General features: G+C 39.9%; 2 protein-coding genes across 6 annotated transcripts in view; one reads left to right on the forward strand and one right to left on the reverse strand.

The window, feature by feature from the left end:
* The first annotated feature begins 85 nt into the window (after positions 1 to 85).
* On the forward strand, positions 86 to 4,806 carry fsaf1 (40S small subunit processome assembly factor 1). 4 transcript variants are annotated; one of them, XM_084559956.1, is made up of 9 exons: positions 86 to 237; positions 1,178 to 1,342; positions 1,454 to 1,548; positions 1,922 to 1,981; positions 2,091 to 2,186; positions 2,291 to 2,377; positions 2,461 to 2,495; positions 2,769 to 2,901; positions 3,196 to 4,806. In XM_084559956.1, exons 1-8 carry the CDS (start codon positions 159 to 161, stop codon positions 2,899 to 2,901), a joined length of 750 nt encoding a protein of 249 aa, XP_084416082.1. In that variant the 5' UTR covers positions 86 to 158; the 3' UTR covers positions 3,196 to 4,806. The 4 variants fall into 4 exon arrangements, with proteins under 4 accessions (XP_084416082.1, XP_084416079.1, XP_084416081.1 ...); XM_084559953.1 differs by having other exon boundaries at positions 1,178 to 1,341; positions 1,447 to 1,548; XM_084559955.1 differs by having other exon boundaries at positions 1,178 to 1,341; positions 1,447 to 1,548; positions 3,272 to 4,806.
* Positions 4,807 to 9,320: 4,514 nt separating this feature from the next.
* trim67 (tripartite motif containing 67) overlaps positions 9,321 to 23,038 on the reverse strand; it is a gene marked incomplete at both ends in the record, with an annotated part of 52,788 nt that continues 39,070 nt past the window's right edge. The window contains 9 exons of one of the 2 annotated variants that reach the window (XM_084560413.1): positions 9,321 to 9,368; positions 10,724 to 10,886; positions 12,367 to 12,545; positions 12,652 to 12,776; positions 14,361 to 14,499; positions 14,742 to 14,905; positions 15,993 to 16,073; positions 19,668 to 19,821; positions 22,012 to 22,122. In XM_084560413.1, the coding sequence (XP_084416539.1) occupies positions 9,321 to 9,368; positions 10,724 to 10,886; positions 12,367 to 12,545; positions 12,652 to 12,776; positions 14,361 to 14,499; positions 14,742 to 14,905; positions 15,993 to 16,073; positions 19,668 to 19,821; positions 22,012 to 22,122 (1,164 nt within the window). The remainder of the gene's footprint in view (positions 9,369 to 10,723; positions 10,887 to 12,366; positions 12,546 to 12,651; positions 12,777 to 14,360; positions 14,500 to 14,741; positions 14,906 to 15,992; positions 16,074 to 19,667; positions 19,822 to 22,011; positions 22,123 to 23,038) is intronic. The other variant, XM_084560414.1, reaches the window with a different exon arrangement.

The following is a 23,038-nucleotide window of genomic DNA, read 5'->3' on the forward strand; positions in this document are numbered from 1 at the left end:
CCGTATTTTTCCGGACCTCCTCTACGGTGGCCGCGAAGGACCAACTCAGAGCGCGGAGTGCGTCTCCCATGTGTGTTTAGTTTGTTGCCACTAATACAGAGAACAGCAACAACGTGTTCTCTTCTTTTAGTAAACCTAATCATACTAGTGTTTTAAAAATGAGCTCTAATACAAACAGGGAAGAGGACGAAGACTGTTCGTTTCTTGAACACGTCTTGGATAAGCTATATGACTTTGGTAAGTGTAGCTAGCTAGCTAATGTTAGCTTAAGTAGCTACTTTAAAAGCCTGGTGGTGTTTCTTAAACTGTCTCTTCATTATTTTCTTTTTAGCCTTTTTCAGTCTGCTGTCATGAAACGTGTAATAACAGTGTTTTTATCGTTTTACCTCCGGCTGTATCTTATCCAGTGTTAATTAACTCTTAAGTTCCACAATGCTAACGTTAGCTTAGTTATCTGGTCCCTCAGAACATTTAATGAATCTGTTTTCGTCAAGTCATGTCGTGATTAATAGTGAATGCAAGTTTTGATAAAGTTAATGGACATTTAAATTATTTAAATTTAAAAGTAATGCCCCTTAGCATATTTAAATGCAGTAAAAAAAACTTGACAATATAGAAAAATATAATTTCTCTTGCAGTTTTATTCTCCACAAATTATCACAATTTTACGCACTGATGTAGAATAAAGAGACACAAAGTTAACCTATAAAAACACACCCGTTTGCCACTTCATTAGGTATACCTAGCTAAGATTAACGCAGTTTAATACAACGACCCTGCAATATATCCTACCTTCCTGCAGAATATGACGATTGTTTATGTTTGAGAGAGGTGTGTGTTCAAATGTTTTCTGCTTGGTCATTTTAACGCATGCAGTCCTACTGGCAGATGTGTCTATTATTTTGTCCTCCTCGTTTTTATCGATATAACAGAAAGGGCTCTCAACAGAGTACACTACAGCCCAATAAACAGGATTGATTTGATTCAACAAAACAGTTAAAACATGACTGAACATTATAATCTCAACTTATTGCAGGACTCATTCTGTGTTTTGACTAGGTGCATCTTATAAGTTTATACAAGTCATCTGTTATGGAGAAGTTACACATGTTTGAAAAGCCTGGTATCAGCTGCTTTCAGATTTATCTCATGCTCATGTTGCTGGTTGATGATGCAGGATCGGCACCTAAAAAGAAGTCCCAGAAGAAGAAGAAGAAACGGAAAAGATGTGAAGAGGAAGAGGACGAAGAGTTCCCTGACGATATCTGCAGTGACACTGAAGACTACAGAGCAGGACACGCTTCTGCTGAACAGCAGGAGCAGTCAAAGACGGATCAAAGAGGTAGGCAGTGTAGCTGGGATTTATTGTCTTTCTAAGATTTATCCCAGGACCGTGAGAATACTTAAGTTTCATCCTCAACCCCTCCCTATATCTGTTCTTACTCGGGTGAAGCCATCCGGCAGGTGAACCAGGTGGAGGTCGTCACATTTCAGGACCCCAGAAAGAAACAGAAACCCAAACAGACACCCGACCCTGATAAAATGCCTGTAAGTCTGTGCTACTCTACTCTTTCTTTGTGTACTTAACGTATAAAAGTTCATCCTAGACCACTGATAGAAGATAAATAAATCTAGATTTTCGCTTTCCAGCCCAACATAAAGAATACCTAATGCCAAAGGAAGCAATCGACTTATTTGGAAATGTGTTCTAAAATTCTCTTATAATTCTTAAGGTGCTGTCACAGTTAATTTTACAAGTGATGCATTTATTCCGACAGAGCAATTTGATCATTTAACCTTATGGACGTAATATTTCATGTGACCTTGAGCCAACCTTCTCTTGTCACCACCGATTCACATCACCTTCCTTCTCCTCTTATCTTTATTTCCTTCGGGTCTCTGCTGTCTCTGCCTCTTCAAGGCCCCTCAGGTACCAGAGCAGAAGCAAAGTGACCAGCTGGAAGAGCTCAGTTTGGAAAAGGTGACAATTTTCATTCATTTTAATTATATTGCTCCCTCGCCATGAAGCGGCGGAGGTTGTTGCTTGGTGGTTTTGTTCACTTCACTGTGTTTGGGCGTGTCGGTGTCAGGCTCGGCTGGAGGTCCATCGGTTTGGAATCACGGGCTATAAGAAGGAGCAGCAGCGCGTTTTTGAACAGGACAGAGCAGTAATGCTGGGAGCCAGAGTAAGAAAAACATGTTTTCTGTGTATATTACTTATTTCTATTGCACTTCTTTTTTTAATCTTTTTTTAATGACCCTGCAACACGTTCACTTGTCTCTTAATCAGCCTCCGAAGAAGGGATATGTCAACTACAAGGTGCTGCAGCAGCAAATCAAAGAGAAGAAGCAGAAGGCAAAGGAGGAGGTTCAGCCGGTGAGAGCCGCAACTTCACTACTTGTTTCGTGCATTTAGTCATTTTTGTTTCTCTCATTTTAATCTGCTCCGCTGCTCTGTAGGACCTGAAGAAAAAGAAGAGAAAGAGTAATCAAAGGTGAGTGAGACTGCCGTTTCATATCTAAACTGAACTAGAAATTACCATTTTATTTGGAAGGCGTAGACTAAAATCTAGATTTAGTCTTCATAAGTCTGTATTTTGTTAAAATATTGTATGAGATTGCACATATCGAAGTAGTTCTTAAGCATATAATCTATTGTAATCAAAGTATGGACAGAAACAAAACACACGACTAGTTTGTTGGTCAACATCCTTCTTCATGGTGTTGTTTTAGCTGGATCTTGCTTTTTGCTTGTGAATCTCCTCCAGGGACAAAAAAAAGACCGTGTCCTCTGGTCCCGGCACGGCTCCCTCGGGTCAAGTGGGCCGCTTCAAGAACGGCATGCTCATCCTCAGCTCCAAGGAGATCCAGAAAATCAAAGGCAAAAGGGGGAGGAAGTAGGTGCGTGTGAGCTGCACTTCCAGCAAATTACAGAAGAAGCATTAAAAGATGATTTGATATGGTCTCATAACGAATCGGAAATATTTTTGCACATTTCAAGCATCGTTGTGCTTGAGTTGTTGTTCCTATTGCTCCTGAAATGACCTCTCCCTCCATACTGGTCTAAATAGTTTTTAATTGTTGGGATAGCATCAAAATTCGGGGCTTTTATTAAGATAGTAGAATCAATTTTGTGGAAAACACTGTATTGTAAGTGTCATTTCTGAAATGTGCATGTCTGGTTTGTGTTTGCAGGTGAGACATTAAAATCCTGCAAAATGGAGAGTAAACCAGAGAAAGGACGTGTGTTCATTGACTAAACCTACTGCAGGACTGTGCAGCCAAACTCGCTCAGAAGAGGAAATAGATGAGCGCTGATATCTGTGGGAGCTCTAAGTCTGATTTCCTGACGACACGTCTCCGGTCTGCTCTGAAAGAGGAGATGGTGTTAACAGTGACCCTGAATGTGCACTCTGTCGGGACGTTAACGCAACGACACTGGAGACTCCATCAAATCCATCACAGTTTATTTATTTTGTTTTTTATAAATGACCAAAAAGACGTTTCTTGTGTTTTTACACTTTGACGTTTTTAAAACTATGCAGGTACACAATGCATTTTTCATATACAAACCATGAAGTCGTACAAAACATTTACATTGGCATGAAGGGACGGGGTCGTAACAGGACAGATGAGGATGAGAATTAAAAGCCATGTAAAGTCCTGGCGGACGTTTTCATGAATGTAAACCATGATTAAAAACAGAATGATTTCCCGCATCAACCCGACTTTAAACGACCTCTTGACAACCTCAGGAAGCTGCGTTCTGGATGTAAACATTGTAAAGTCTTCACAGAAACCACGTCTTTCCATTCTGTTAAAGAGAAAACATGAATGTTGATGGATTTTGTTTGCGAGACGGCGATTAAAACGAGAGCTTTTGATCTGGCAGTGTGCGGCTGGGTGAGGTCACAAATTCTCACGCCGATTTCTTGAAGCAGCTTTTTTTTTGTGTCTTTTTTGAAAAGAAGAGCACGAGGAAACACTGTCTGCAACACATCGCACATATCTCAAGCTGTGAGCGCATCTGTTTTAGCTTGAGGAGCCTCATTTTTTTTTTTCTCACCTGCAACCACAAAATTTCATACCGAACAAATTGAAGAGGGACATACAAAAGAAAACTAACATGTAATTAAATATATCTACATACTTTATAGAGTAAATAAATTAAATATCTTTCATGTTAAATAGCTGATAACAGCAGTGACATGCTTTTTGACCAGCACCATATCCTGAAGTTAAATATGTCACATTCACGGGTGGGTGGGCAAGTGTGGGAGGGGGTAAAGGGACATGCCATTCTTACAAAAACACATCTACACAGGAGTGACTGCAGCGTGAATCATTCTTAAATGTGATCTTTGTTTATATCCGTCATAGGATTTTTCTAGAGAAGTAACCTGGATTTACCAGAAGGAAAAATATACCTTAGTAAAAAGGTTTTATTCCCTCCAGTTAAGATTCCCTCAACACCTCCTGCAGACATGTAACCCCAAATCATACCAACTTTCTGAAGGGAAAAAAGTTCCCCTTGGCTATATGATAGACACTTGACAGCAATAGGCATTGCATCTATTCCTGGTTACTGCAAAATCAACCCGAGGGCAGGTTTCTCAATCAGAGCTCAGTTGACAGAAAGGCTTATGACTATCGCCCCTTAGGTGGAGGCTGGCAGTCTGGGGTACAAGTAAAAAAAATAAATAAAATAAAATAAAAATACCCCTCTGGCAGATATCTGGATGTCTGATTTTTTTGGGGTTTAAATTCAGAGTTGTACACTAATGTTGCATTCATCTCATACAGGAAAGCAACTACTTGAAAAGAGTTTCAAATGAAATGTAAATAAAACCATTTCTATTTAAAATTGAATGTGTTAGCTTCATTAAACCTGTTGCTTTCTTGGGCAGAATTCATGAAAAACCATAGGTGTAGCCACCAGATCAACTGGAAGTCTGATGTTCTGTCATTTTAGCTCTGTTTTTGGTCTCCTCCAAGCAACAACTGTGGTAAAACTGCAGTTCCTCTAATGACCACTCGAGGCTGGCTCCGATAGCGTCTTTTTAGCTATTTTGTCATTTCATGACAACTGTACAGGAGGTTAACCTCGTAAAGTTTAGCGGAGTTTATGCCTCTGCAGGACATAGACGCCGTAATCTAGGCACGTAGCCAACACCGGTGCGAGCCATTTATACTTGTGCACTTGTCCCACTGGCTCACTCTGTAAAAACTCCACCAACCACTAACTGGCGCTGTGTCTTTTTTCTGTCAGTGGGGTTAATTTGTGTTTCTACTTCCGAGGGGAGTCTAGTTTGTATCTCTGAACCTTCACACTTTTCCTCAATTAGTTCCATATTTATTGATCCAAAACAATCAATTCGAAAATTGCGATGAAGAAGCAGCCAGAAATAGTAAAGTGGAAATATGCTACTACATGATGTGTAATTACATTTCTGGAGAGGTGCACGTCAGGCTACGGCATTAGAGTCTGCGTAGGGTCTGGGCTGTTGCTGTAGCTACGGCGTCAAATTGACGCAGAAGGCTAAATACAGAAGCTGCAGTAAGTCACAAGTCAAGTCAAGTGCTGCCAAGATGGCGACGGCCGCACGAGTTTCAAAACTTCTTTTCCTGAAACGTCATAGGGGAGTTTGCCCATCTTTCTACACAGCCATCGTTCTCCACCGAAATAGAATCATCATCATTAGCTGCTAAATGCTCCACAATGTTCTTTTGCTAGTTGCTAAATATGTTAACCGACTACTTGCTGCTACGCAAGTAGCTTTTTAAACTGCCTGCCAGAGCTCAAAACAACGGTTTAGAGCAAAAATAGTCAAATTAAGGACTGCGCAATACCCAAACAATGCTAAATGACTCCATGAAACTCAGGCCAAGCAATAAATCTCTTCATTTCACCTTTCACCTCATGATTATGGCTGCTTTAGACAATCTTTTCCTATTAAATTTGAATACAGTAGTTGGGCTTGCTATGTACAAACCTGTGCATTGCCATTTTGCCACTGAAATGTCTGGAATTTAACATTTATAAGTAATGACGTTCATTCATAAATAAATATATTTATATATAATCACATCTCCACCTCCTAAAAAGACTCCATCATTGATCTGTAGTAGTATTTATTTTTCCAACTCAAAAAAGAAGAAAATATGACTTATAAGTAAACACAATTTAAAGATATTTCCTTAGTTTCCTATTCTAGAGCTCCACTAACAACTAAATGCTTTAAAATATACGTTTTATTGAAAATAGACCTGATCAGTTCCAGTGAGACTTAGCAGTTGCTGTATTTATGTCCATTCATATGTTGCCTTTAAAAGAGTAAACGTGATATTGGAATTTGTCAACATATATAAAAACCTTTAAATGACAAGCTTTATGTCCCTGATTGAATGTTTGAATGATCATTAATAAATTATATTAAGAGAATAGATTAAAGGTATGAGAACACATCTGGCTAAAACGCTAAGAAACAAACCTTAGTCCTGTTGTCGCTGCCGTTCACCAGCAGAGGGCGAGCTTGTCCTAAGCAGTTGGCTTTAACGTCAGTCATGGCAAAGACAGTAAAACATTACATTATTTACAATACAGCTTCAGATAGCCTGTAAACTTGTTTGACGCTTAATCCATGCTTAATATCACACGTCATAAATCACGTATTTACAGTTTGAGGATTTCCAGTCACACGTAAACTCAGTTTGAACCTCTAATGACTTCACTCTCACGTCATAGGGAGTAGAAATACTTCAGACAGGATCAAATCCAAGATTAAACAGGGGGCGGTGTGTATTTAACAATGTTTTTAAAGTCACAGTGCTCTGGTGGAAGCTACTGTCCTCTGCAGGGCGTCGTATCCACATGTAGCTTGACCTGATGTGACTCTTGAAGATCACTTCCACACATTAAAGACGCCCCAAAGCATCTGAGAGACTTAGAAATGGGCACAGGATGAAACTACCACACATTTCTACTATCTCCTTTTTAACTATTTAAGCAGCTATTAGCCTCTTGAGGCAAAAAAATAAATAAATAAAAAAAAGTAAAGTTTGGCATTTCAGGGCTTTCTGACAAACATCCAGGTGAAAATAATTCCTTGAGTGTACAGAGCCTGGGAGATGCTGCCTTGTTTCCTAAAGCAGGCTAACCAAAATGAGCTAAAACACTGCAGCAACACATCAAACTTCACTCTCTGGACAGTGGGTCAGTTAATACAAACTCCACTACAAACTACAATACTCAGTTTAATACTTAGAGATGAAACTAAAATATAGTGATTGCTGAGAGAGATTTTTCAGATTAAACTGGGATATAAATGGGGAAAATTCAGTCATTTGGACAGAGATGTTGAGTTTGGTTGCTGGTTTCTTTGCAGTGTAACATAGATTTTAGTATTCCACTCATGAAGGAATGAAACAAGCTGAAATAATGATGCTGAGATAGATTTTTATAAACTCACAGCCACTCTGGTAATGTCAATTCGATAATGTTTAATTGCTGTTGAAGGCCTAGTTCAGTTTCTTTGCAGTGGGGCTGTATGAGGTCCTTAAACATATTCAGTATTCACTGATCAGGCATAACATTATGACCACCTTCCTAATATTGTGTAGGTCTCCCTTGTGCCTCCAAAACAGTTCTGACTCATCAGATAATGGACATGATCCTTCTGAGGGTGTCCTGTGGTCCTGTGGTGTCTGGCAACAGGATGTTGTTAGTGGGGGCCTTTGGGTCCTATGGGTTGAGGGGAGGGGCCTCTGTGGATCATCCCACAGATACTTGATCAGTTTGGGATCTAGTGAATTTGGAGGCCAGGTCAACACCTTGTGCTGTTCTTCATGTTTTTTGAGTTGTTGCTGCCATCAAGGAGTGTCATTGCTATGGGGTGGGGGTGCCTGGTCTGGTGTAGGTGGGTGCTACATGTCTAAGTAACATCCACATGAATGAATGCCAGGTCCAAACATTTCCCAGCAGAACAATGAATTGTCACAAGATCCTGTGAGTAGTTTTAATGTTGTGGCTGATCGGTGTATTGCCTGCAGTATATAGTCGTCGGCAAGCCACTAGTTTGGAGAAGCAGAATACTGATACAGAAGCCAAAATGCGATTCACTGTGGACCAGAGTCAGCAGCAAAACCTATTTTATTTGTGCAGGTCAAGTTATTACCAAGTATCGATAGATATTTAGTCCTGCATAGGAGTCAATAATCCTGCAGGCCCTAGCTTCAAATTTAATGGTCAGATCTGAAAAGTGGTATCGATCTTCTCATCTCAGCTTTCACCTCGACAGCAACTAAGCGTTTTTCCAATGAGTAAATTATTTTCTAGCTACTTTTAAAGTAACGTTTGCAGACGCACACTGTACACTGTGCACTGCAGAAGCACTATGTTAAATTCATTCTTTCTTAAAAAAGCCTTAAATGTCAAAACAAACCTGTTCCCAAGCAGAAGAGCAACTCCCAGACTCTGGAGATCTGTCACTTTAAAAAAAAAGAAAGAAATGGAATTCAGCTGAGGTCTTCTCAGATTGACCGCGGTTCGTGAACCTTTGTGATGACAGCAGTCAAACATTCTCTGCGCCGCTTTTCATTCATGAGATAGAGAGTTGATCACAAGGAAAGCTTTGAGATGGCCGTCAGATCCCTGCATCCTAACCCCGAAGGAAAACAGAAAGGAGAGAGGCGGCAGTGGCGCCGTTGGATGAAAGAGTGCAGTCAAAGTTTAACTGCGACGCCACTGCAAGCTGCAAAAGTCCGTCTTCGTCTATCTTTACCTCGCAGGCTGTAAACAGAGCAACATAAACACCGTGGAACCGTTTCTCACTTCACTTCCTGCTTCTGGTTTCAAGGATGTTTAGCACTAAATCATTTCACTGCACAGTGTAGATGTCAGAGAGGTGGTTAGTTTAGGCTCTGAGGTGAAGCTTCAGGCTGAATCTTCCTTCGTTTTTTTTTAAATTACTGAAATAATAGTGTTAGTATCCTGGGGGAAAACTCTGGGACGTGAATGAAAAGTGTCTCAATCCACAGTTGCTCTGCAGTGACGTCCACGAGATTCAATCATTTACAGCCAGTAAGAACTTAGATCTGTTCCTTCGTCCCAAAAAATGAAAACTGACACGTTTCCAAAGACAAAGGGCACCTTGAGAAGGACGGGAGGGGAGTAAATCCCGTCTGACGTTACTGGAAAAGCTCCGTGCGGGAGTGAACATCGGAACAGCGTGTGACATCGTTGGTTTGTATCCAGGGCACGATCTCAGGACGGCGGTGGAGGAGGGGGGAGGAGGAGGAGGAGGAGGAGGAGGAAGGAGCTCTCACTGTTTGATATTCTTTGGCACCTCGAGGCCCGTCACTAAGGTCACCTGAGGTGGACAAACAGAGCAGATGACGCTGGGTGAGGCTGAGGATAAGAGATCAGATGGAAGCAGCAGAGAAGCATGCACATATTTTATCTTTTTATTCGAGATCACACAGATGATAATGGGTTTCTTTTCTGCCTTGCATGTGCTCAGTGAACACTTGAGTGTGGGAACGTAGCTGATGAAAGGTTTTGGTTTTAAGAATACAAATAACAGCTGCTTCAGATCCTTCTGCATACACTTTCACAGATGCATCATCTTGTTTGGATATACTAGCTCTGTCTGCTTCTGTACCTGCACCGTGTCTGCTGCTCCTGAATATTATTCCTCACAGTTATTTGTGTGGTTATACAAACGTATTGTTTTGCATATCTAATTAAACATAATTTGACCAGTTGAGGATGGTTTAAGTTGTCTGACTGTCACACAGCTGCAGCAACAATTTTACGTATTCATTTTCTAACTGATATCTGTCAAATATTTAAATTTTTTGTTGAAAAAAAGCCAAAAGAAAAATGATGATTCACACAATTACTTTTTATTTTTTTCCCCTGGATCTTTCAGTTGCATTGTACAAGCTGTGAAACAATGCTGGAGACCTGTCCATTAAATGTAAATTCTAAACCCGTTATCTTCAAATTCCTTATTGTGCAAGAACACAATGAAACAAAGCTGAGAAATGCTGGAAGCAGAACCGGATTACTGCATTCATGCCAAACTCAATGCAGCTGTACAACAAAACAACTCACCTTTCTATATAAGATAATTCATGTCAATGCTTTTCCATCCATAATATTATAATTTATTCTTATTATGTACATAGTGTGTATTTACTTCTATTCCTATTTCTTGTAATTATGCACATATGCAAATCTTGTATATTTTTTTGCTTATACTACTGTATTTTATATTACGTTCAAATATATATATTTTTAGATTATTTTTTACTTATTTATTTTATTTTTATTTTTAATAATATTTTTCTAATACATTTTTCTTCACCTATTTTATTTTTTCCTAATGGTTTTCAATTATTTATTTTATTTATTTATTTATTTTTATGTGCAACTGAGCAACTGTGACCAAGCAATTTCCCTTGTGGATCAATAAAGTCTATCTAAGATTAGTCTAACCAGGAAATGGTACTGCATTTTATTGCTCATTAACCAGCCGATTGATTGTTTTAGCACAGTTTGGAATATTTAAGGAAAAAAATAAAAAACTAAAAACAAACAAGAACATGCACCACTGCATTTTCTCGCGCCACTTAATTTCAATATTTGGATATCAGCTGAACGTCACCCTTATATTTGCTGTAGTAGCTACATCTTGTTGCACACACACATATTTACACCGACCTGCACATTTCGGTTGAGGCTGATCGCGGGGACGAAGACCCCCTCCAGGTTCTCGAAGGCAGTTGGTCCGTGCTGCTCCTTGTTGATGTAGAAAGTCAGCGTGCGTTTGGTCAGATCCAGCAGGACGCCCACGGTCGAGCCCTTAGCGATGCCGCCCTCCGCCCTGCACGCACACACACACATACACACAAAACATGTCAAGATCTGGGATGTGCGAAGTGGAATCAGGTGAGATCAGTGTGTCACAGGCCAGCCACAGAGTCTCTATTTATGATGTACAATCTGCACTGATTTGCAGAGGACATATCAGAAAATGACAGACCCTCCTCATCAGAGCCACAACAGAGATACTTTGCCGGGAAGATAAAACCAACTCTAAACAGGACAGACGATGTAATTTCATTTTTAATATTCAATCACTTGATTATTGTTGTAAATATTTTATGTACACTATATATTTCTCCATCTGTTTACATTATATGTGGCTCGCTGCCTGCTGCATCTGCCTGTCTGTATTTAAATGTGCAGACAAACACGTGATAGCTGCCTCAGGACTGATCCGCTCTGAGATGAAGGAGTCAGTAGGAGGCAAATAACAACGTGAAGCTCAGACTTAAGAAGATGCATGACATGAAAGGTGGGTATAGACTTTTTGCATTATTCCCGTGCACAGTAGTAAATAATAAATGTTTAATGAGAGCTGGACGGCCTCCTTGTGATGCAGAGAGAGGACGCAGAGGCGCTATGATGTCTCACGCAGCCTCCAGTCGTCTCCCATCTCTCCCTGGTGTGTTTGTTAGTTAGCTGTATTGTATGAGCCCGCTGTGTCCCTCCGTCATCCTGCATATCTGTCATTATAGCCTACTGCTCAGCCCTCAGATGCGTAAGGTTTAATGCAGAGGACATGATGGTGCATGGATGAACACTGTGTGAGGCTTACAAAGCCTCCATCTCCTGTGGTTTCAGCTGACATACGAATGTTGTTTATGAATTAGTTAAAGTGTTGAATTCTAATAAGGACTACTACAACAAGATTTATTAATATTAATAAATGATTAGATTAGTATATACGTTAACTGAGAAAGAGAAAATCCAGCAGAGTTTTCTTCTTCACTTTATGACTCACTGCAGTGGAATAATTATTAAAGAATAAATTACACCTGCCATGACGGATGATAGATGTGAACAAATCATTATATGGGCTCTGATTTTCTCCTTTTATAGTTCATTATCAGGTCTGCAGGTTTAAATTTTTAATAGATTTAAGATCCACCACAAAGACTTGAGAGCCAATGGAAATAACTCTTCCTACCAGCAGGTGGCAGTAGTTTGTATTCACCATTAAAACAGCGAAACAGGAAGAGCTACTATTTGCTGAGAGGCTAAGAAGATGGGAAGAGATACAAACTGTCGTCCAGAGCTGCCCTTTCCTGAACCATGTTGATCTGTTGGTCTATTTTCTAAATCATCATGTTGTTTAAAAATATTTTTGTAGGCTATATGAAAGAATCAGTTTGTTTGATTGGACACATTGGAGAGTTTAAAAAAAGTTGCATATTCTATTGAATATTTAGTTGTAATATTGATTAGTTCCTTTATATAACACAATATGACTTCTAGAAGGCACACACAGTTATTCGTACCGGTTGGTGTGGGAGTTGTTGTGCATGAACCAGGAACGGTTGTTGTCCACATACATGGCCCAGGCCTTGTCGTCTTTCCCCAGCATCATGTCTTTCATGGTGTTGATCCTTGCCACGCCGAACGCAGGGTCCGGGTGGTTGTCGTAGCGATCGATGCCGACCTCCCAGTAATGAACGCCCTGAGATTCCGGGAGATGTTGAGATTTAGACAAGCTTACAGAACACCGAACGATGATCAGCAGTGAAATGAAGAATGATTAATGTGAAAGTCAGTTTCTACTTCACCTTAGAGAAAGCAGCAGTCCCCAGCACTACACGGTCGTCATAGCTGTTACAGGAGACCGTCTGGTTTTCGTTGGACAGAACGATGTCCCTGTGAGCTGAGCTGGGGTCAAAGGTGAACCAAGCAACTGCAAAAGGGACACGTGAGTTAGCCAGTTAGTGTGCTAAAATTAGTTTTTAGAAAGAGACGAGACATAATAAGAAAAGTAGAGGTGTTTTACCGATGACTGAATTCCACCGAGAGGAGGTTCTACTTTTATTTATTGTGGTTCACTCTCATGCCTCAGTGGGCCATGGCATGAGCTAATGGCAACAATTCATGCTTGTATTATCCAAATATTTTTGGATTATCATATAATCGTATTTTCTGCAGATGTCATTTGTTGAATTTTGATACATAATCTTTGGAGCCCCAGAAGAGACAGTTAAAAGCATTAAAACATTTTTTTTTGCAAAAGTTTCTCAGAATCTGATCCACAGAATCACCCATTCCTGGTATTTTAAATAACCAGGTCTTCCATTTGGCTGTAATTGCACTTCCCCATGCAATGTGAGCTTCAGTTCACGTTTACCTTTCTAATAATATACCGACATGAATCCATGCGCTGATAATCCTAGCAGTTGGTTCCATCAGAGCAATGTCTGCATGCAGGACTATGTCAGCACATTTCATAGTGTTGCATATTGTGGGCAGTGACTGAGTTTAGCTGCAGGGTAAACACACACACGCACACATGCGCGCACAGGCTGAAACATCAGGGCCACATATACAATGTAGGCCTGAGGATAAAACCGCTTCATTAGCTGGATGCAGCCAGATGCTGCACCACTGAACAAGTGGCGGTATGTTCAATAGTCACACACATACCCACACACACACACACATACTACAAAGAATTTTACTACAAACATCTATTTTTTTTAATTGTATATCAAATGTAGTGTTTGTTTTGCAGCCTCTTTAAGAAGAGTTACATCCCATTATTTCCTTTCTGTGCAGCTGCAGTACAGTCCTTAAGGAAACAGAGAGAGAAATAAGGGAGGAGGGGAAGAGGGGAGGAAGAGGGAGGAGGATGACAGAGGAAAATAAAAAAGAGGCTGGGGGGATAAACGGTTATCAGTCAGAAAACAGACTCTGATGCTCATTGTTGTAGAGAGAGAGAGAGAGAGAGAGAGAGAGAGAGAGAGAGAGAGAGAGAGAGAGAGAGAGAGAGACGGTCTGTCTGTGGAGTGATTTAGAGAAACTCTACCCTCAAATCATTGCATTGTCACCTTTTTTCCTCTTTTCTCCTCCATTTCTCTGACTCCTTTCTCATCATCTTTCCCTTCTTTTGCACAATTTTATTATTCCCATCTTTATTCCCTATTTCTTTCTATTTGTCATTTACCTCTGTTTCCTTCCTGTCTCTCATTTCTTGTGATTCCTCCCTTTTTCATATTCTCCTTCCCTTGCCTCCCAGAATCTCCCATTCTCTTCATCCCCTTCTCAAGTCTCTCCTCATTGTATTTCCTTCCTTTTCATCTAGTCTCCTCTTCTAAATTCCATTTCTCCTACTCTTTTCCTAAAAAGAAACTATTCTAAGATGCTTTTCAACTCTTGTTACACATCACCAGTTAAACTAGATTGTGAAATGTGATCACAAAACATGCACATGTGAAAAATAACAAAAGCAGGATCAAGAAGAATCTGAAGCAAGACGGCCAACACGTACCATCAGAGGTCTTGAGCACCACCGTCTTGCTGTACGGTCCCACGCCAATGGCATTGTAAGCCTTCACCCTGGCATTGTAGGAACTGTTAAAATGGAGGCCGTCCACCGTGCACACCGTCTCCTTGCCCACATACACCTCCTGCATTCACAGAAAGTTTTAATGTTTTCCTTTCAAAATGCACACATGAACTAAACCACTCTACATTTTTAATTACACAAACTATAATATGTCTTGTGAGTCAAAGTTGAGCAGCATATGCGTCATTCATAATAAAAAAGAGGAGCTGTATAGATGCTAGTATGAGATCATTTAGATTAGGGTCAGATTAGTGTCAGTCTTTGTTTTGTTTGTCATTGTGTATCTTAGCATCCAGTACCAACCCTGTACTGTCCTCCGTTGCCATCATCCAGCTCCAGGATGTAGCCCTCTGTGGGGATGCTAGAGGGCGCAGTTACCCTCCAGGCCAGGGTGGCGCTGTTATTCCTGGTGCAGCATTTCTCCAGCTGCAGGAAAGGAGCTGCAGGCACAGATGGCCCCGTCTCCACTGCGAGGAAAGATGAACGGATAAAATGTAAAGATCGTAATCGAGGAATTGTTAAGGAAAGAAATGTTGAAGGAGGGATTCACGAAAGGGCAAAAAGGGGAGACAAACATCGTCATCTGCCTGCAGGCCTTTTAACAGACTGGAGAGAACAAACGGAGCTTTAACGAGAATCTGGTGGGAGATAACAAAAGGAGCCTTGCATGGGGAAAGAGCTCTAGGTTCATTTACAGGGCAACAGCTGGGAATCAGTGGAGGCTTAAACTGGGCTTTGTGAGGACATAGTAACTAAAGGGGTGGGAGAACTGCTGGTGCATTGGCTTAGACCGATATGAGCTTTAAAGACTCACTTGAATAGTCGTAAATCAATCAGTCAAGGTAGGAGACTGGCAGGAGGTATCAACTCCTCACTAAAAGCCAGACTGATGAAACTGAATGATTGTGAAGCCTAAAGCAAGGCATGGTTTTCTTAGTAATCAAGAAAGATGCATAAATCTCAATAATAACAGAGGATTCTTAGTAAAAAGCAACATATCAGTCTAAACCTCTTGGTACATGTGCAAACAGAATTGAATTCCAAACAACAAAATAGGGAACAAATAACCACTAAACACATATTTGTAGATGTGTATTTAGCACTTTTCTGATAAAGTGAAGACACGGGGAGAAAGGCAGCAGTCACAACAGAAGGAACAGTACATGGCATCTATTATGTGTCAAATAATATGCATTTAGGACATGTAATATTTATCAAATGTTTGGCCCACTGAGTGATTAAATGAGCCAAAAAAAAAAAAGTTAAATCAATGCACTGCATATGTTGTTGCATTTTAAAAAGTCCTAATTAATAACAAAAGATCAGCATGGGTCAGAAAATAATTGCTGCAAGGAAAAAATCACTGGACTGGAGCAGGGAAACAATAACCATGCAGAAGAAAGTGACCAGGGTGACACAATGGGATAATAAGAACAGTGAGTGTCCAACCACTGTCGGAGCTATCGGGGCTGAGGGGTGAGGAAGGAGTGAGTAAAATAAATTCAAGGAAGGGGAAAAAGAGGTTTACTGTGAAAAGTAGAGTCTCTGAAATACCTCCCGGGCTCTCTGTCTCCATCTCAGCCTCAACACTGTCTGCTGCCTGCATTTGTTTCAATAATGGTTTCTCCTGCACATCTGCAAATACGACGGTCGGTTTGGATGTTTTAATGCATGGACAGAATAGGGCAGTGGATGCTCACAGTGGGACCAGTGAAATGTAAAAAAAAAAAAAAGAGAGATATTCTCTAAAAGCAGTAAAGAGGATGTGCTGAATGACCGAAATAACCAGAAACTGCTATGTGCCAGTGTAATTTATAATGCCTCAAATTATGGTTTAAAAAGGTGATGTTAAAAAGGTGATGTCCTTCATGTACAACCTTTAAAATTCTTAAACACTGACATTTTGCACCTATAAAATCTGGGAACATGATAAATATTGCACAGATCTACATCAATATAAAATGAAGAATCGTCTGCATATTGGAACACAACAGAGGTTTCCACACAAGAATCAGATGCTTTGTCAGAAACTGATTACACCTATACAAGGTCTTTTAAGTAAACCATTCAAGTCATTACTTATAAGTTCTTTAGAAACATAATGTAAAAACTGCAGAAAAGTTTATCAGTAAAAAATGTGGAATCGTCTGCGTATTGGAACATTTTGGAGATTTCCACACAAGAATCTGATTTTACGTCAGAAAATGCTAACGCTATACCAAGTAGTCAAAGAAAAAAAAAAAAGAAAAACACTCAATTTACTTATAAGTAATTCAGAAACAAAATTCACTTCATAAATATAAAATGTGGAATTGTCTGCATACAGCACAGGTTTCCACCCAAGAATCAGATGTTTCTTCAGAAAATGCTGATGCTATACAAAGTATTTAAAGGACAAACATTCAAATGATTCACTTCTAAGTTATTCAGAAACGAGATTCACTTCATCAGTATAAAATGTGGCATCATCTGCATATTAAGACACAGAAGAGGTTTCCACACAAGAACATGATGTTATGTCAGAAAAAGCTGCAGCTCTACAAAGACTTTAAAGTTAAATGTTTGGTCATAAATATACTATTTATATGCTTAGAGTTTGTTTGTTTGTGTGATGTTTTAATAATCAGCCAGGAAAATTTACGTGAACACCCTCCAAGTCATATGAACAATTCAGAGAGTTGGATATCATTTTGGAACACGATGAGTTGCCGACGTCATGTAATCAGATACATGGATGTGGATGTAAGTTAGAAATTAATCATACCTCATGGATCCCCCTGATCCATTGCCTTTACTGTCACGCAATTACTGGAAATAGCTATCTACATGTTGATTAAATGCTCGGAGCAAAGACAATCTTGTTAGTATTTTCCATGATGTCATATATTAAATATATCTTAAGTTTTAGTAAAGAGACAAAAAAATAAACTCTCAGAGCACAAGGCACCACTTGTGAAACTGAATTTACTTTTCTAAGCAGTTTAACTGCGGAGATAATTTACTTTCAACGTAAAAAACAGTAAGTGGAGGAAGCAAAACTAAAACTCTATTTCTGTGTAGTGTAACAGCACATACAAATCTGTACACATTAGGAAAAAAAAAAGGAAATAAGTTGAAGAACACTTGCAAAAAAATCCAAATGAAGTCCTGAAAAAGAGAAAAATGTGAGACTTCAGTGAGAACTTAAGTCAGGGTACTTGTGAACTAGGATCCCTCCTACACTGTGTTGTTGCTCAGGATGTCAAAGACTAAAATTCAAAGACATAAAAATCACGCCGCCTTTAAACTCTGTTGCTTTGTTCCGGATGATCAGTGGGGAAACGTACAGATGAGTTTCATTCACCAGCCCGAAAGAACAAAGGAGGGATGATCAAAGCCTCTCTGCGTCCTAACAAGCTCGACTGGGGCTCAAATTAGAGAAAGTCTCCTTCAAGTACAACTCAACCAGAGCCATGACCTGCAGATCTAGATCACACTTTTGATTCAGTTCTTTAAGGTTGTATCTAAAGACTTGGAGACATCACTTTTGAGGAATGTTGGTCTGTCAGGTTTCCAAATATAAACCACAAAAGATGACTGTTATTAGATGACTATAATGACGCCATATTCGTTTTTTATTAATTACACAGACCTTGACAGAATGTAATTTCCTTATCATCTGAGTTTGTCATGGATTTAATCACTCACATGAATCACAATGCCTTTTGCATAAATTAGAATAATGAGCATGATGTACTCTTATAGCAAAGTAACTGCGTTGACTCCACATCTGCTCTGGAACACACCTCATCTTTTACTGCCTCACTGTGGGAATAAAATATGTATACTGCTGATTACATATTTAAAGTACATTAACAATACATCTGGGTAGTGTCGGGGACGGCAGCGGAACGAATATAAATGGACGGCGTGTTTACTCCTGCACGCCAACTGGTTGCCGGGTAGCAACAGCCAATAAATAGCTAATTAGATGTGTTGTGCTAGGGCTTAAAGAAACCTCAGCTGGGAACAGTGATAGCAGCTAAATGCTAAATAATCAAAGAGTATTTTTATTTTTCTGCTTCAGATCAGTGATATTTTTGCATGTTAGGTTGACTTATTTAGCATTAGCATTCATTAACAAGAGAAACCAGATAATAAATAACTGTACAGCTCCGTGCATTGGTTATATTAATCTGAGGAGTAGTCGCTGTCAGAAATTTCAATTCCAATTATTTCTGACTTGGTTTGTTAACCCGATCAGGCATACCGTTGTGACCATAATATTGTGTAGGTCTCCCTTGTGGTGACTCATCAGAGAATGGACATTCTCAGGGTGTCCTGTGGTGTCTGACAACAGAATGTTGTTAGTGGGGGCCTTTGGGTCCTATGGGTTGAGGGGAGGGGCCTCTGTGGATCATCCCACAGATACTTGATCAGTTTGGGATCTAGTGAATTTGGAGGACAGGTCAGCACCTTGTGCTGTTCTTCATGTTTTTTAGTTGTTCCTAAGTGTTTTTGTGTGTGTGTCTGTGTCAGGCTGCATCCTGCTGGGGATGGCTGCTGCCATCAAGGAGTGTCATTGCTGTGGGGTGGGGGTGCCAGGTCTGGTCTAGATGGGTGCTACATGTTTAAGTAACATCTACACCAATAAATGCCAGGTCCAAACGTTTCCCAGCAGAACATTGAACTGTCACAGGATGGTGAATGTTATTTACTTCCCCTGTCATAATGTTATGGCTGAGCGGTGTATGTGATGTTTCATTTTGCCATATTTGCATTGCATTATGGAAATAAGATACAATACAATAAGTAAGTAGTAAATAAGTAAGTATACTATAGAAGATGAATATTTAAACTGATGAGTTGACATTGTCGTACAGAGCAAATCTTTTACATTACATTAAACATTAATACAACTGTACATGTAACTGCACATGTAGGATTCAATGGTTTGGGAGCTTCAACCATACTAGAGTCCTGAAATCTCTGCCATGAATTTCAACCATTCTTTTAAAATTTATTCTCATGTGAGTACGATATATTACAGACTTAAATAGGTTTTCTTTAAAACACTGCGCTAATGAAGGGAAATTAAAGATACAAATAAATTACCTGAGCGGTATTTGCACAGAGAATCACTGAATAATGTAGAATGTAAATGAGGTGACTGTGATTCAGTTGTTGTTTTAAAATGTTGTTTTTTAAAATGCTGGTATGAAGGGGAAGTGTGTCTTTTTGTCCACTCACCTTTGCCCTGGCAGAAGTCCAACAGCAGGATGGTCTGGAGCAGCGAGTCGGTGTTGAGGGTGAGGTCAAAGTCAGGGCCGACCTTCGGCTCCAGGGCCCCTTTCACCCACTGGTCCTGAGACGACGTCACCCGCTTAATCAGGGCGTCTGAGATCTGAGCACAGACATGGACAAGTTCAAGTGTGTAGAAAGGCTAAAGAAAGACAAGCACGGGCGCTCAGTATCTACTCTTAAATATACTTAGAAATATCCTCCCTGCGCACATAGCAGCTTATCTGCTCTGAGATGCGTTAAACTGGTCTGGTTTCACTACATTGTGTCTGACAAGTGAAATGAGGCTCGCATTAGTGCAGTTCAAATATTTAAGTATGTGAATTAGTCCCCTCATCTGATCTGCTGGTGAGAGCATCACTGCCTCAGGAAAAAAAGGAGCTAAGTGAATACATTACATTAAACTGCACTCAACTGCAAAGAAAAAAAAAAGTGGTCCCCCCCCACCCCAAAGGCAAAATGTGAGCTGAGGATTTGGAAATTTATCCTTGAGCTTTAAAATGAGGATCACTTCATTCAGCTTCACCTTTCCATCCCAGATTAGTTAAAATAAGTGTTCGTAAGCTTGCACTTGGCACTAAAACCCAGCTTAAATTCATCGAGAGTTCCTATTCCGGATTTAGACATTAGCAACAATAAAGAACCACATGATCAATACATTATAAAATATTCAGATCAAACGGAGGCGAGGGGATGTGTTCGTGCGTCCCTCAGGAGCCACTTTGATCTCTATTTCATCTCTTTCCTTTAACCTTACTCTGTTTCATTCACGCCGTCTCTTAACGGGAAGAAAAAATGATTTCTAACTGGAAGACGTTTCTACAGAAATGGAAATTTCAAGCTTGTGAAGCTGACAAAAGCTGAACTGAAACTGAAAATTTTACAATAAACAAAAAAAAGAGGCAACCTCTGAGGCTGAAAAAAACACCTAATAAAAATATTGCAGTTCCTCAAATGGCCACTTCAAGTGAGTCGGTCTCCATAGACCTCCAAAGAATTTACAGTAGAAATAAACATCTTTACACTCTGGTACAAAAATGTTTTGATCCCTGATATTTTATGTAATCGATATATAACTGATATTTTCTATAACACTTAAATTAAAGACTTAAATATGTGCCTAACTTTGGTCATTGCTGCTTTCAGTGTGAGTTAGGTTCCATCTCAGCTTGCAAACCACTTGTCTAGATGTCACCCCCTTTTGCCCCAGGCCCCGTCATGGTCTACCTCTTTGCCGAATTTTGAAAAAGGTAGAAGTTCTTGAGTTAGGCAGACTCAGGCTTTGCCAAGATAGCGGCAGCCGGAGACCCCACGCTGAGCTTCAAAACGGCTCTTTTGGATAAGCCTCGGGTGACATCACAGAGGGTTTTATCCCATCTTTATGTTCATAACTGACACTCTTTTGGGGGTTTACAAGAATGTAAATCCAATTTACAATCACAATATGAATGAGGCGTACGCAGTGAACATTTAGAAGTATGTAAATAATATAGTGTCATTCTCAGAAGGAACACAGATAGAATGTAGTGTAACAAAGAAAAACACCCAACATAGACATAAATAAATTAAATTTCTTTGCATAAAAAGGTGTGGAAAATGTATATTTCAGTTCATCTTAAAGTGGCTCTTGATTGATTTTATACACTCACTAGTACAAGTCTTGTGCTGTGTTACTAGTCTGTGTGATAAATAGCCTACAGCTGCAGCTGGTGTAAGTTTTTTTTTTTGTTTTTTTTTTGCTTTCTGCAGGAAAAAATTTCTTCTCCTTTACATAAACCTTCTGACTTATTTGTGTCTTCTAAGGAGGTTGACCCTTTTAACCTTTCTCCATTTGACCCACACATGCACAAATCCATAACTATCGATCCGCTATTGAACAAGCAAACCCGCTGATAACTAAACATGTCTGATCAATTAAAAATAGATCAGCTCCAGCGTTAGTTAAACAAATCAGATGCCTGCTGCGTTGCTGTGTGTGTATGTGCAGGAAGGCGGTGTGTTGTTGTTGCTGTGCTGGCGTAATGAACATAAAGGCTTCCCTGTGAAGCTGATTTCTCCTCAGAGGAGTTACATTTCACACTCCCTTCTTCCATTCAGCTTTTACATTTACATTTTTTGGATGTAAATACCTCAGAAAGACATGGTTGAAGTTGATTTTTCAATTTCCATGTCTGCATAATCTCAGAAAATCATAATTTATTCATGAATTAAGACGTTTTTCTCTGCATTGATATGTGAAGGCCTACTTTATAAGGCTTGTTGACCAATGACGCACGTGTGGCGGGACAGTTACCTGCAGGAAACCGCTGGGATCGTTCTCTTTGAGGACTTCTAGGCAGTACTCCATCATGCCGGTGGTCTGGCGTAGCTTCATGGTGCAGTGGGTGATCTGGTCACGCACCACCTGATGACGACACGGATCAGACAAATAAGTCAAAAGTATCAGTAAAGAGAAGAGCTTTTATGTTTTTCAGTGCCCAGAAGACAGTTATTTGACAGGTTTATTCATTTGGTAGAAGAAGGTGTTGAGAAACCAAAGGCTTTTCAAAATGGGACTTGTTTTTCTTCCATTCTTCCAGGCCTCAAGACCAGCTTCCTTTTGGTTGGTGTTTGGGGAGTGGTTCATGAGGACTGATGGCTGACACTTGAGTTGGTGTGTTAAACTATCTCTACATGTGTCTGAGCAGGCTCTGTCTGTCTCTTCTTTGGTTTGGTTGGACTTTGATTTTACTTTTTGTTCTCTTACTCCAGTATTCACTCACACATACACAACAAACACGATTTATTCAATACAATAAATTCGCTTCATTTAAAAGATTCATTCGATGCTTCCACATTTTGTCCTTAATACTTTTTGTTGTGCCTTCATACTTTGTGTGAAGTGAAACATTTCCTGGTGTTCCTTTAATTTACGAGTGTCTACCATGTAATCATATAGGATTGTCCAATTTACTGCCTTAAGATGAACTATATGGGCATTTATGAGCTCTACCTCTCCAGCAAACCAAATTCCACTCTCCCACCTTCCTCCCTCACTGACTGCTTCACCGAGCTCAAATCTTGGTTCTCCTCTAACTTCCTAAAACTCAACAGTGATAAAATCGAATTCCTTCTGATTGGCACCAAATCAACCCTCTCTAAAACTGACAGTTTTTCCCTCACCATCGACCACTCCTCTGTCTCCCCCTCCCCCCAGGTTAAGAGTCTGGGTGTCATCCTCGACAGCACATTATCTTTCCAATCCCATATCAATAACATCACCCGGTCTGCATATTTCCACCTACGCAATATTAATCGCCTTCGCCCCTCTCTTTCTCCTC

This window comes from Chelon labrosus, assembly GCF_963514085.1.
Source record: "Chelon labrosus genome assembly, chromosome: 14".
NCBI lineage: Eukaryota > Metazoa > Chordata > Actinopteri > Mugiliformes > Mugilidae > Chelon > Chelon labrosus.